The following is a 16,054-nucleotide window of genomic DNA, read 5'->3' as shown; positions in this document are numbered from 1 at the left end:
GAGTAGGGGGAAAACAAGGGGTCACACTTGGTAGTTGTCTAAGAGTGTCGTTAGTAAGGATGTGTGGACTAGGTTCTTTACTTGGAGAGTGGTAAATGAATGGAAAGGATTGCCAGTGGTAGTTGTGAGTACCTCAACAGTGAATAGATTTAAGAAGATGTATTTTAGATATTGTGTTAATGGATAGAGTAGGTTTCCACAATGAGTCTTTTGACTCCATGGAGTACCCATATATATATATAATAATAATAATAACAACAGAAAAGAACACCAAAGCTGGTGTTTTTTCTGTTCAAACCCAGAGCCCAAGGTCACGTATGTAATATGTTTGGATATAAACTGGATGTGACAGTCAGCCCAAGAAAAGAAAGCTGATCTTGAAAGGAAATTGGAATATTATCAAAAGTAAGAGGGAGTGAAGTAGCATGTGGGTAATAAGGCAAGCCTGAGTTTTTATGGCATTAAAATTTACCAGGTTGTCTTCACCCCATTTGAGGATGCTGAGGAGATTATCATTTAAGTCACTGGTCATGGATGATCTTGAGGCTTCTGTCATTTGAGTACTGAAGGGTTTCTTGAATGAGGAAGAAGAGTCAATGAAGATGAATGAAGAATATTGTCATTGATAAAGTCTATAAATTAAAGATACCAAGAAATTATATACTTGGTTTAATCCTTTATCCAAGTGTAAGCAAACAAGTTTGCACCTGAACTATTTTCAGGACTGGGGCAACTCATATATAGAAGTTTATGACTTCACTTGCCTTAGTATTGATAAAGTCTGGTGAAAGGAAGCCATTCCCCATGACATACATACAATGAATGACCAGTGAGAAAGCTGGCAATCCAATTACAAAGTGTCGGAGGAAGGCCATAAGGTGGCAGCTTGTTCAGGTGACTGCAATGGCAGACCCGATTGAATGTCTTTGAAATATCAAGAGTGACATCATGGGTTTCTCCAAATCTTTCCATGGCCTATGGACTAAATTGGTGAGGAGGTCAGCTGTAGAAAGAGAATGGCAGAATCCATATTGATGATCACCAATTAATTGATGAGTCTCTAAGCAGAGAAGAAGCTGGTTATTGATAACCTTTTGCATCACTTCCTGAGTGTTGGAAGAATGAAGATTGTCTGGTATTCTAATTGGTAGGTTAACTATTTGTTATAGGTTATGACTGATGGCAAATGATTTTGCTTGATCTGTGAAGTTGGAATGGGGGAACCAGTTTGTGTTATGGATATTAAAGTTCCCTAGGATGATAATCTTACAATTTTGGTAATTAGTTTGTATGAACTCAATTTTTAGTGATAAGTAGTTCAAAAGAGCAGCATGGTTGTCAGAGTTAGGAGAGTGGTAAGGCAGTAGATGATGGCTATAAAGTGAGATAAGGAAATCTTGAGCCAGGGCAGATCGAAAAGCAGGGATTCCAGGTGGGACAGCCTTTGGCAATATCAACTTTTACAAAATTTTATTTCTTCAGATATTCTTTTAATAATATGGAATGACTATGGTTTTTTTGTAATCCATTCTATTATTTTTAGATATAGTCTTCCAAAAAATTTTATTCATTGTTTTTGCTGTAGCCATTGTTTATAAATGTTTGCATAATCTGTAATCATGCTTAAGAGTTGGAATACATTTTTATTGCCCTATTTTTGAAAGCGTTAATGATTCTTGGTGTTTTTGGTGGTGATCATGGTAAAAGTCTGTAAGCATATTAGTCAGCATGTGTAGGCTTATAGTAGACAGTAAAGATAGATGGCCTGAAGGAGATGTGTGACAGTTTATATATATATATTGATTATTGTTATAGTTAGAATTTTTATTTTATTATTTTTTTATGTCCATCCACAAAGGCTTTAAACCTTTCATACATTTAGTACCATGGCTGGGATTAAGGATTAGATGATGTAATCTGCTAACCCTGCTACAGAAACCAAGCATGATACTTTTAAGTCACTTCATGCTTCCAAATAAGCAGGATAGTAGTCTCGCACCAGATGACAAAAAATTGGCTACTTCCATACAATTTTTAGCAAAATTTTAGTGATTGTCTTTGCTCTTGAATTAATAATGATTGCAAAGATTTATTTTTGCTTCTGTCATTTAAAGAGCATGTCGATTTAAGAATAAAATATGTACAAGATTTCATATTATATCTCTTAAATTTACTTTTATTGTTTTCTTAATGTATTTTATTACATGTTCCTGATCTTCAGAATCCTGTTACTGGTCTTCTACCTTCATCACCTGAAAATGACCATTCTTGGATTCGAGATAGTGTTTATTCAATTATGTCAGTGTGGGCTTTGTCAATGGCATATAAAAAAAATGCTGATTTAGATGAAGATAGAGCTAAAACATATGAACTGGAACAGGTGAGGCAGACTAATTGGTTCATTTAATATTATATTTAATAGACACATGTATTAAATTATCCTGTATCCAGAAGCTGGTTATGGGGATTATCCAGCTGTTCAAAATAGAAATTTTATTTATTAGAATAGTAATTCCAAAATTGATCACAAGAGGTGTCAGAATCAAAAAAACTCGACATATGTGTGGGTGGGTGTAATACATTTTTATTACCAGTTAAAACTAAACCATTTAACATAAAAATCAACTATTTTATTTATTATAAAAAAAAAAAGAAAGAAAGAAAAAAATACAATAATCACAGACTAGTTTTATCTTACTCTCAAAGACTTCATCTATGCACAAAAAACAGAAGAAAGGATTCACAAGCATATAAAAATATAAAATATATAGTAACTGTTATTACATTAGAAAATGACTGCTGTCATTTGAAACTATTCTGGACCTGTTGTTTAATGCATGTATGTGGTGGTGGTCTCACATTCACCATAGCTGAGTTGCACTTGAATAACAGTCTGATAAGTTATCTGAGATTTTCATTTTTTGGAAGGAAAAATGTTTGTTTCACTGTTTTAATAATATTGCTGTTAGTCATGTGAGAAAATAAAATTGATTGAAGAGTAAGTTTTTTTTTTTCTTTGTTGAAAATTTAGTTGGTTCTCTGAACATATATAAAACTAACATGATCCATAAGTGAAATTAATGCTGCTGTTTAAAAAAATAAATTAGAACATGATGGCATGTAAAAAATACATAAGCAAGGTACATAAATGAATTTACTTTGATAAATATTTTTTACATCTTTTTTACAAGCTGTGCCCTTAAATGTAACTGGCTAGGCACACTCTTCCTATTACCTTGAGTACTGCTGATAGACTGGTAGACTTGTAGATAACTGCCATATAGGGAGTTGTGTCCACAAGTCCTCCTCTATTGTATGCCTGTGCTTGATAGATTTTCCCAGTATTCTACTACCATGAGAGTTAGTATAAAAAATTGTAAATGGTCCCTATAGATAAAATCTTTCAAAGAAATTTCAAAAAAATATCAAAACAGAAAAATTCTAAAGAACAAAAAGTAACTCAAAATATCCAATAAAACAAAATTTCCATGTCAAAAAAAAAAAGAAAGAAAAAAAAAAAGCACTTTTTCATCAACTTTACCAGGGTCTCAGTACTAACATCAGTGATTTACAGGCATGCAAACGAGATCTGTTATTCATCACTGAACATCAACTTACATCCTCTGATTTCCTCACCTCAACTTTCAATGTTACGTCATGCATGCTGCCTTCTTTAAGAAGGGAGAAATATGCTTTTGCAGTGTCTGATATTCTGTGCCAAAGATTATGAGATCTGGAATACCTGAAATCCCCTTCATATGATATGCTTCAAGATTTCCTTTCTTTATTTGTTGCTTTCATTTGCTGCCTTTCTTAATTCTGTTGGCTGATTATTTAAGCTTTTTGATTATTTATCTCTAAAATTTGATCATATTATCCAAGCAGTGAGCTAATCTTTCTTGGAGATTTCAATATCTATAATTCACAGTATCTTCCCTTTCTGATTTCACAGATCAAGATATTTGAGAAGCAGAAATGTTTGCTCAGTAATGAACTAACATAAATCATTCACCACTATACAAGATAATTCTCTTCATTTTTCCTATCTTAACCAATTCTCCATTCAAATCCACCAATGATATTACCTCTCCTTTTGGCAACTTTGATCATAACCCTGTCCATGTTTCTTTTTCTACAGATCAGCTTTCTCACTACCATCTCAGCCTCGTCTTGCTTCAGTCTCACTTACCCATTGAGGTGCCTGTATCACATATTGTTCTGAACATTGTTCCCTGATGATGGCAATTAAACTTTTAGCACCGAGAAGTCCAGAAGTATATCTGGTACAGGGATACACTAGAACAAAAGTCTCTGATTGACTTCTTTATAGTCTCAGCAGACCTATTTTCCTCAGTGTTGGACGTTCGTGTAAGAAGAAGGGCAGAACTGTCAACTGACCACCACCTTGTTGTGTGCACTCTACGGCTTCAGAAACCAGATGCTACCATTAACGCTGTTAGGCCTAAGCAGCTATACCACGTGAAATGGGAGACATTGGAAAATGAGGCTGTGAGGAAGAATTTTGCAGATGACATTTCCTCCAGGTTCAAAAAGATTCCCAAGCATACTGCAGATGTTGAGGAGGAATGGAAGCTGTTCCAAACAGCTGTCACTGCCTCTGCACTCTCATGGTGTGGCAGGAAGTGGCTTGGCGTGGCAACGGGCAGTGAGAAAAGGACACCTTGGTGGAACTAAGAAGTCCGAAAAACTGTCCAAGCAAAAAAAGGGTCCTACCTAACATGGCTTAGAGTCAGGTCACCTGAGATGCGTTTGCGGTGTGCTGAGGCACGAAAAGCTGCTGCTGCTAAGGCAGTAAAGACAGCAAAGCAGAAGGCTTGGGAATCCTTTGGAGAAAGATTAGACTCATCCTATGCAAATAAAGTATTCTGGCAGACCATCCGCCGCTTTCGAGGGAGGAAATCGTGCAGCAAGGGCAATTAAGGCCTCTGATGGTGCACTTTTAACAACCGAGAAGGATATCCTCCACAGATGGAGGGAATACTTTGAGAGCCTTCTTAACCCGGGTGGTCCAGCAGTTGTGGACATCCAAGAGGTGCAGAGTGGGGCAATGACTAGTCTCACAGCAGAAGAGGTCCATTTAGCAATAAAATCGCTAAAATCGGGCAAGGCTGCTGGAAATGATGAAATTCGGCCCGAAATGCTAAAAGCCTTAAATCGAGACGGTGTTCTCTGGCTGACTCGAGTGTGTCAGGCTGCTTGGATATCTGGGCGAGCACCAAAACAATGGCAGACAGGAATAATAATACCAGTCTTTAAGAAGGGAGACCAGAAGGATTGCAGTAACTATCATGGCATCTCTCTGCTCAGCCTGCCTGGGAAAGTGTATGCTAAGTGCTTGGAAAGACGGTGCAGGAGCATAGTTCAGTCAAAGTTCCAGGAAGAACAATGTGGTTTTCGTTCTGGTAGAAGCACAACTGACCAAATCTTCACTTTAAGGCAAGTCTTTGAGAAATCTTGGGAATATGCCAAGAATGTCTACACATGTTTTGTGGACTTGGAGAAGGCATATGACCTGGTTCCTCGGGATAAGCTTTGGCAAGTAGTACAGGAGTATGGAGTGGATGGTCAACTATTAGCTGCCATCAAGTCCCTGTATGAATGCCCAGAATTTTGTGTCAGGGTAAACAGCACAAAGTCTGAACCTTTCACAGTCTCCGTTGGCCTCTGCCAAGGGTGTGTTCTGTCACCTCTCCTTTTCATAATATTTATGGACTGGATTGATAGGCACAGCCAAGGCAGTGAGTGTGTCAGAATTGCAAAATGTAGCATTGGACGTCTGCTTTTTGCAGATGACCTAGTTCTGCTTAGCTCTTCCACAGATGACCTCCAGCAGACCCTGGATAGGTTTGTAGCTGTTTGTGTCGACGCCAGAATGAAGATCAGTGTGGCCAAAACTGAAACATTTCTGGTCTCAAGACAACCATCCCAGTGCACTCTAAATGTAAGTGGAGTCCCAATGAGGCAGGTGGAGAAGTTTAAATACCTTGGGTCCATATTCACGAATGATGGAAAATGGGACACAGAGCTAGATACTCGAATTGGCTTAGCAAGCTCAATATTGCAGGAGCTTGGCCGTTCAGTAGTATTGAAGTAGGAGTTAAGCCAGAAGGCAAAGCTGGCTGTCTTCAATACAGTCTATGTCCCTATCCTCACCTATGGTCATGAGAGTTGGGTAATGACCGAAAGAATGTGGACACGAATCCAGGCGGCTGAAATGAGGTTCCTTCAAGGGGTTGCGGGGCTGACAAAACTCGACAGAGTCAGAAGCTCTGCAATTTGGGAAACCCTCAATACTCAACCGCTGCTTCTCCGTGTTGAGAGATCACAGTTACGTTGGTACGGGCACCTGGTCAGAATGCCACAAGAGAGGCTCCCTCAGCAGGCCCTCTTTGCCAAGCCAGAGGGTGGGAGGCCACGTGGAAGGCCAAGGACTCGCTGGATAGATTATATCCAAAACCTTGGGTGGACATGTTTGGGAATCCCACCAGAACACCTGAGCTTGGTGGCAGAGGATCGTGACCATTGGAAGTTCCTCTTGCAGCTGTTGCCCTCACAACCTAATTAGGAAGAGTGGGCCTTGAAGATGTATGTATGTATGTATGTATGTATGTATGTATATTTTATTTTATTGTATATATTTATTGTAACATTCCTTAAAAAATACTATTAAATGATGGCAATTTCACTGTGACAAAATATCAGTAGTATTAAACTTTTCTACTTGATATATATTTTATTGTAATATCCTTAAAAATACTATTATGAAATAGTATTTTTAAAGGATATTACAATAAAATATATATCAATTAGAAAAGTTTAATACTACTGATATTTTGTCACAGTGAAATTGCCATATCAGGGAGTAACGTTCAGAACTATATGTGAGAACAACTTCTTCTTCTCCTATAGTCCTAAATGAACCATTGGGTCAGTCATGGCTGGCAGGTGATACTCTTTGCTAGCCTCCTACAGTCGTCTCGGTCTCCTGTTCTTGATGTCAGTTGAGAAAGGGAGGGAATTTGTCCATTTTTTGATGTTATCAGTCCATTTTAATCAAGGTCGGCCCCTAACCCTTGACCCTGGAACAATTCCTTCTAGGGTTTGTTTTGGAATGCCATTAGCCCTCTCCACACGTTCGAACCATTTCATCTGTCTTTTTCTGATGATTGCCAGAATATTTTCCCTTTTTCTCCCAACTATTGAGTCGATCAGTTTTCGGGCATTTTCATTGGTTTCGTGAGTGGTATAGGGAATTCTCAAAAGTCTTCTGTAAGTTTTTATTTCGAAAGATAGGAGTCTCCTCTCATCTTCTTTCAATAAAGTCCAGGCCTCACAACCATACAAAAGGACAGAATTCACCAAGGTGTCAATTAGTCTTAGTCTGGTTGTGATTGCTATTCTGTTATCTCCCCACAATAGTTTTAACTTCTGTAGGGCCACGGTTGCCTTAGCAATTTGGTATATAATGTCGGTTTTTGAACGACCATCTTGACTCAACGTGCTTCCTAGATAAGTGAACTTCTTTACATTCTCAATTTGCTTATTGCCAATTTGTATCTTTAAGAATTCAGTGTCTGATTTTGAGGTTATCATTATTTTTGTTTTTTTGTAGGTTTATATATAATCCATATTTTTTTAATGTTCCGAAAACACGGCTGGTTATCTCTTGTAATTCTTCTTCACTTTCTGCCAGAAGATTGATATCGTCAGCAAAACGTAAGTTATTTATTCTTAGTCCACCAACTACTATTCCAGTGTCATATTCATAAAGAGCTTCATCTATGACATATTCCAGAAAGCAATTAAAAAGAAGAGGGGACAAGATGCATCCCTGTCTTACCCCCCATTCTGCCCTGAACGGTTCACCGCTGTAATTTTTAATTTCAATTCTCATATCAGATGAGGAATAAAGAGATTTAATAATCCTAATGATTTTTTTGTCAATACCATGATGTTCTAAAATTTTCCATAATGCCTCGTGCCATATTGAGTCAAAAGCTTTTTGAAGGTCTAAGAAGTTGTGACAGATTATTTTGTTATGTTCTATGTATTTTTCGCCTAGTATGTGTATTGTAAAAATATGGTCGATTGTACTTCTGGACTTCCGGAAACCTGCTTGCTCATCTGATAGTCTGCTTTCTATTTTCTTTTCGATTCATTCTTGACAATAGTATTTTTAACAAGATTTTGCTTGGATGACTAATAAGGCTTATTGTTCTGTAGTTGCTACATTTATTGCTGTTTCCCTTTTTAGAGATAGGCACAAGGACAGAAGTCCGCCAATCAGAAGGCCAAGTCTCTGTGTTCCATACATCCTGGAATAAATTTATCAAGGTGTCTATGATGATGATGTCACCTCCTTCGCATATCAGTTCCACTGTGACACTATCGCTTCCTGGTGATTTTCCAATTTTTGAGGAGCTTACTGCTGCAATAACTTCTTCTTTTAATATCAGGTAATCTCCTTCCTTCGAACCTCCTGGCAAAATTCCATCCAAAATATCATCGGTCAGCTGAGGGTCCTTTTGAAAAAGCTTGGTTGCGTAACATTTCCATCTATCAATTATTTTCTGGTTATCCGTGATAGGAGTTCCATCTTCATCTTCTATGCTCCAATTAATTGCAGTAAAAAAAGGTTTGGTTAGCTTATTGATAATTTGAACAGCACTTTTAGAATTATTTTTATTTAAGTCCTCTTCTATATTTTTGCATTCATCCAATATCCATAAGTTTCTAGCATGTTTGATTTCTTTTTTAATAATCTTAGTAATATTTTTATACTGTTCTCTATTATCACCACTATTAATATGGGATTTCAAATATCTTCTTTCATCGCATAGGTCTAAAATATTGTTGGTTATCCATTGTTTATTTATTTTCCTTTTGTATCCAAGGATTTCTTCAGCTGTCTTAGTTATCTTTTGTGAGAAGTATTTGGTTTTAGATTCGATACTATTATGTTTCTTGAAGCTTGTGTCAAAAATTTGTTTTAATTTGTATTTATATAGTGTATTTATTTGGGGATCTTTCATTTTTCTATATTATATCTTTTACGAGTTGATTTTGTAGGTAATCTTTCCCTCATTTTCATATTCACAGTTGCGATGACCATATTGTGGTCGCTGCCAATGTCGGCAGCAGGAAATGATCTGGTTCTTGTGAGATTGATGGAGTTTTTAAATCTTGTGCTTACAAGGATAAAGTCAATTTGGTTGTGTGTTTTACTATCAGGTAAAACAATAGCCAACATATAAGTCCTGCCACCAGACCCTGTATGCTCAAATGATTCAAGCAAGATCTTTCATAACCAATATCTTAAATACTTGGCTTTTATCATTCTTAAATTGGATGAAGATAATGTAGAGAATTTCAGTGCTATCAAAATAAGAATGATCTACTTCATTCTCTTACTTTTGATAATGTTCTGACTTCCAATCAAGATTAGTTTTTCGTCTTGGGGTGATTTTCATGTCTAACTTATCTTGGCATAAACATGTTACATCCACAACCTCCTTGGCATCCAAAAAACTTGGTATTGTTTTTCATTCAAGACACTCCTTTCCTCTTGTTCAGGTCTTAACACTTCATAAATATCATATCCAGTCTATTTTTTATTTTTAATTCTTTGCATTACAGTACCCTAATGCTAGGGCAATAACTAGCACACATCAACCACTTACATGCGTGCACGCACACATACATACTGTTGTTAGATCTTGAATAAGGACCTTTTCATCAAAAGGATCATTCATTCAAGATTTAACAAGAATACAATAATAACCAAGAAATACTTGTACTGTTAGTAAAGAAACAAATTGTTAATAGAGAACATAATTGAATTACCTTCAAATGAAGTACAAAAAAGGAGGAATTTGTCTGTCTAGATAGAAATATTGTTGTTTGAAAACACTAGTAAGAAAAAAATACTCTATGCAAAATGTATGTCAATGCAAACAAAAGTCCAAAGGTTGTGTTTGGGTTACCCATGATAAGCGTAACACCCGAAGTGAAGGCATTTGTGGAAAGTGAATTGAACTCGCGTTCCCTGAAAAGAGTGCTCTTGAGGAGAAGAGTTGTGACTAAACAACTTAAGGACCAATAGGAAGGCGCCGTGAGAAAACTTCTGCAGTGAAAAGAGGGCACAACAAGAGATAATAAATGCAGATTCGTTCTGGTTTCGCACTCCAGTTTTTTCTGTTCCTGTTTTCATTCTGACCCACGATGCTGACCAGCGGAAGGGAATTCTACGTCATCGGATTTCAAGTTTCCCCCTGTTGCTGGCTGGTGAGTATCAGGCGAGCTGTACGCGAGATGACGGTGTCCACTGACTCGGGCCATCGGTAGAAGTGCTACCGGATGAGACAACAGAAAGTTCCTCCAGGGAGACGGGCAGTTAGACGATAGTGATCAGCGAGATGAGTGTTGACCAACAGAGTGCAGAAAATGGTTGTACGTGATGAGCGAAGTGACCTCCATGTGGACACAACCCACTGAAGCAGTATAGTATCTAACAGCAAAGGATGGATAAAGGGGACTCGGTAACCTAATGCAGCGATGATAATGTACAGAATTTTCTTATTTATTAACAATTGGCATTAGAGGAAAAGGGTGAATCAATTTCTGGTTGGAAGAAAAATGGACAATTGCCTAGAGAACTTTTTGAATGACTTATATGCATTATAACTTGTTAGCTCCATTGGACTGGTAATCGGAGGACTTAAATTCTTGTGTGAGACCTAATTAATGTGGTGGGGTCTGTGTTAGCATTTGAAGTTAAAATTGTAAACTTGTATTTTCCCTTGCTAAGTGGATTTAATTGACCAGAGGATATGAGTTATATGTTAATTAACTAGAGTGTTCATTTATGATTGTCACTTGATTTAGTATAGGTACTGTTATAAGCTTTTGATATGTTTAAACCTAATTGTAAACTTATTAGATCTTCAATAAACATGTTTTACTATGTAAGCCTGAGTTTTGCTTGAGCATGAGATTAATTTACCACTCATAAAAGTGTGAACCTATGCATAAGGGGAAGGTTAAGAATAATTAGAAAGGATAGGGCCATGACTGCAAACTGAGATCTCTACAAACACTATATATATTTAACAAATTTGGTAGCTGTTAAAATGCTGGGAAAATTTCTCTGAGCAAGAATTCTTCTGTCCTAGGACTCTGACTGGTGCAGCTTGGACAAACAAAGTTGTCAGAGTTCAAAAAGGAGACGACTCCAGAGAGATAGACTGGAGATCTCATTCTTAGTAGGCACAAGAGGGTATAATAATAACATAGATTCAAAGAAAAACCAAGACGTAACAGTGTGCATACTGTTGATGCATACTTCACAAATATAGTCAAAGCCTAACAACACCTTCCTAGGTATCCTGTTCGTCATATGCTGATGCATCCTCCATGTGACCAATGTTACTAAAAGGGCTCATAGGAAATGTATTTTGATGTCTTGGGCACTAAGACCTGATACCTGTGCATCCTTATAGGACTTTACACACCTCTATTTGAGGTGGTTATAGCAGAAAAAGCTGGTAGCATATTCTTCTAAACAATGTCTTTTAATACCCAGATTAGGAGCATAATAAACTGTCATATCTTATTTGCGTGATCATGGTCTCAGTTTGATCCACAGACTTGAATATTCAGGAAGATGACACTACCATCTCTTGATGCCAAAAGATCAGGCTTTCTCATGCTTACCTCAATCCTGATATTTGATAACTTTCTAACTAACTTTTTGGTTCTAGTCAATTCTTTATGATGGCACATATTGCATCCTGTCTTTTAACTCTAATGATGTGAGTTCTAAAACAACATCGAGATATATAAGTGTCAGTTTGTACCCACATCCAGCCCTAAACATAGTATCTGTATTATGCTTGCTTTGGGCTATACGAGCCTTGGTAGGAAGGGCAACATTATTGTTCCTTCATGGACCTAAAGTTAAGATGGTGCCCCTCTCTGAGCCACTGAAAGGTTTCCCATCAACTGCGAGATATAGAAGTCTTTCCCATTTCTTCCTTTCAAGAGAGTTGGAAACAATATGCATTCCATTGTTAAAGGTCCAACATAGTGTTTTAGTTAATTCTTGTTGAATTAAAGGAGTTCTAAATGCAGCAATGGAAAAAGATGAATGTTGGAGTTTCTTTAACTTCAGATATTTTAAGCAAGGAGCCATCTATCTCATTCCAGGAATTCCTTATCCACCAGATTTAATGGTTACTTGAAGATAAGCAACTGGCTTTGACTATCTGAATAGATTAGATAAACAAATATATCAAGCAGTTAGATTTTGGCTGGGACTACCACATGATAGTCCCAGCCAAGATCTAACTGCTTGATATATTTGTTTATCTAATCTATTCAGATAGTCAAAGCTGGTTTTTCTCATACTAGAGAATGGAATAATTTAGGTAACACAAATTGATTTGATAACACAGTTGACTTAACCGAGGTCATTGTCCAGTAGCCAAAAATATTAATCATAAGTAAGTACCGACACTCATCCTAAATACTGATAGGTTTAAGAGAACAGTGAATCCAAAACCTTCCTAAGCATTCTTGATAGTATGCAGAAGTGAGTAATCTGCCTAATAAACAATGATCTCTTCAGTCACTTTTTCATAGTGCTTTGTTTCTGCATTATGGCTTTATTATTATTATTTTTTTTTATAGATACATTCATGGACATTGCCGTGCTGAATTGGCCACGACTATTACTCAACATTCTTCTAATCATGTAAGGACACAAACAGCAATCCATACACAGTCCAACTTTTCAGCTTTTTCTTTCATTCCTTCCTCATATTGTGTTTCCTGGTGAAGACAACCTAGTAACATAACTATTATTTTTCAGGAAATTATGAAGTATACTGAATATCAATAATAATAATTTTAATTAATACTTCCAATATTTCAGTAAAGCCAAATTGCCATTATCAGGGATCACAGAACAATGGTATGTGTACACAGGCACTAACACTGGGTAAATGAGGCTGAAGAAACGCAACCAAAGTCAGGTCTAGAGTCCTAAATTGATGTCTCCTACTGAGCTAAAATGGATAGACTTAGCTGTTGGGCTGAATTCCTGAGGATAAGTGCTTCCTAAATTTGGAGCAGTTTCATGCACTCAGATTTGTTGAAGTTTGGAAAGTTTCTCAGGACTGAGAGAGATTCCAAGAAAAGCTTTTCATATTCGTATTTGGTGTGGTGGAGTAGCCTTCTTCCAGCGTATCCTGTGGTGGGTGTCCAAAGCATGGTCAGCAAGTCCATTGATTGTAATGGTGGAATTGGATGTAGTCCATGTGTTCAGAAATTCTGATATTGGCTGTCCTGCCTGTTTGACTGTGGTAGGACAGTTTGCAACTGCAAGGGACCTGGTAGACAACTGGTAGGTCTAGGGAATGTAGCTAGTCTTTGGTAGGACAGATAAGGGATGCTAATTTTTTATGTGGTCTGTAAGTGGTTGTAAGGTTGTATTTCTTTAGAATTTTTGTTAATTTTTCAGATATCTCCCAGATATATGGAATGGTGATAGATTTTTTGTTGTCTCTGTCTTGAAGTGGGGAGGGGGGGTACAGTTAAAGAGTTTTATGTTTTTTGGAGATTGTAGTCATTGGCTAAGAAAGTGTGGTCAAGTTCAGTAGTTAGGACACTGTTATCAGAACTGATTCATTTTGTCCTGTTATATAGGATTTTTATAATTTCTTATTGTTGGGGGGGGGGGATGGGTGGTATGGTGTGACTTGGAAAATGTATCTACCAGTATAGGCTAGCATGTAATGAGTGCCTAGAAAGGGAAAACTGTTTTCCTTTTCCTTGATTATTTAGATGTGTTAAGAAAATGTTGAGAGTATCAGGTAATGTGGCCAAATGGAAAACGCATCTTTTACATAGCATAGCCAAACAGTGGGTTTATGTCAGACAGTGTTTAAAGGCTTTCTCTTCGACGGTCGCTATGAAGAAGCTGACCAGAAGTGGAGAAAGTGGGGAATCCATGCCTGTCCCCTTCTATCTGTTTGTAGAATTTTCCTTGCCAAATGAAATAGCCAGAGTTCACGGGTGAACTGAAACAGGGCTGAGATGAGATACCAGGAAGAAATATAGCTTGGATAAGGTCTAAGGTGTCTTTAAATAGGACATTAGTGAATAGTGAGGGGGGGGGCATTAAAATTGACTATTATGTCAATCTGTTGAGTGTGAGATTTTCTGTACTGGCTTTGAAGTTGGCTGAGTTTTTTTATCTGTGAAGGAGTGTTGCCAGTATATTGTGAGAGCACTTTTGCTAAATGTTTGGCTAATTATATATGGGTAAATCAATGCCACCCATAATGGGATGTAATGGCACGTTTTGTGTATGCATTTTTGGTAGCCCATATATCCAGGATGGGGGTGGGGTCTAGAGTTATATGGTTTTAGTTCATTGGTGACCTTTTTTAAGGAGCCTGTGAAGTGTTCTGATCTATATTGGTGAGATTTATAGTTTAAAGGAAGATAGGCAGAGCAATCACTAAATAAGGAGGCAAGGTGTTTTCCTTACTGCCAGGTTTTATTATCCTCTTAAATATCAGAGCATTTTATAGTTATCATTTTCTGATTACTTGTAAGCTGACAGAGATTCTTAATTCATATCAGAATTATTAAAATGCTTTTAGTGAGTTTTTAAGTGCTGTGAAATTGATATCTTTTTTTTTTTTTGTCATTTTCTTTTCACAGTATTATGAAAGAAATTAAACCTATACTAAGCCTATAAACTCGTTTCATTGAAAAAAAAAAAATTGAAAAGGGACATGTAAAACGGAAGTGTTTATTTGCTGCACTCTTTGTCTACCATCATAAAACAACAGTATTTTCAAGAGGATTATCTAATCTTTAGGCCATCCTTATATTGAGGGTTAGGTAATCTGGAAATCTTGCTTTTAGACCATAGAACTTTCTCAAGCCACTTCAGGTGTCCAGTAAGTAGAGCGGTGGGCTCAGCCTGGACAATGACAATCTTTCATCCAGAAACATTCACAAACAGCTATGTCAGTGGTGAGATTCAAACAAACAGCCTGTTTGTTGGAGTTCAGATATACATTCACTCAGTCAACCAGACTGGGATAAATTAATTATTACTTATTAACAACTTTGTTGTTCTTCTTGTTGTATCATTCAGAATATCCATTTTATGTAACATTCTGAATGATTTCACATGCAGAGAACCAAAGGTGCACTGAATAATAATTATTTAGAGCACTTAATAATAATTATATAGTACAAATGAATAATTATTAGTTTGTTGATTATTCTGATAAAAGTTATGGAGATATTACTATTTAAAATAATTTGACATTTTGGCTCTCATATTAAGCTCATCATCAGGAGGTGCGCACACACACACACACACATTGTGCTTCACTACATGGTATACTACAGCATTGCTGCTTTGATTAAAGCTTGATCAGTGCTTGGTCACCTTAATGTGACCAAAAATAAATAATGTGACCAAAAGAAATAAAATAAATGAATTCAAATTTACTACACACACACACACACACAAACAAATTCAATAGCATCATTAACTGTTGGCTAGAGCATAATTCTCTGGAGTCTTGTTGTCTTTCTTGAAGAGCACTGGAATTATGAATTGTTGAGGATCTACAGTTCTATTCTTTATTTGTGACTTGGTTGACTTAAGAGTTATATCATCCTTTGTCTCTTGAATCAGGGATTACATAGTTGTCAATGTGGGTCATCCATTCTGGAGATTCACTATCATTCTTGTTGAGATTTTGAATAACTTCGTACAAAACTTGATCAGAGCTGAGATTGTATATAATTAAAAGTTCTGGTTTAAGGTTATTCCCTGTGTCAACATGTGTAATTTGAAGTTCCTGTAAAATAGGTGATTTTTTTAGATTAGTTTGTGTATTTTTACTAGATTATTGTGGTTTTTATTGAATTCATTACATATGCTAATATATTTTAACACATATTGTTAAATTAAGATAGTTTTTAAAAATTGGCACCAAAAACCTGG

The 16,054-nt window shown here is 36.7% G+C and overlaps 1 protein-coding gene across 4 annotated transcripts in view; it reads left to right on the top strand.

Moving 5' to 3' along the window:
* Positions 1-16,054, top strand: part of LOC150106691 (putative phosphorylase b kinase regulatory subunit alpha) — a 745,167-nt gene that overhangs the window by 16,544 nt on the left and 712,569 nt on the right. For all 4 annotated transcript variants that reach the window (XM_090393281.1, XM_090393285.1, XM_090393284.1 and 1 more), the window contains exon 3: positions 2,222-2,380. In XM_090393281.1, coding sequence (XP_090249407.1) covers positions 2,222-2,380 — 159 coding nt within the window. The remainder of the gene's footprint in view (positions 1-2,221; positions 2,381-16,054) is intronic.

The sequence above is a fragment of the Typopeltis vanoorti genome, chromosome 5 (assembly GCF_054136105.1).
Source record: "Typopeltis vanoorti isolate ZY-2024b chromosome 5, IOZ_Tvanoo_1.0, whole genome shotgun sequence".
NCBI lineage: Eukaryota > Metazoa > Arthropoda > Arachnida > Uropygi > Thelyphonidae > Typopeltis > Typopeltis vanoorti.
This window is presented reverse-complemented; position numbering and strand designations above follow the sequence as displayed.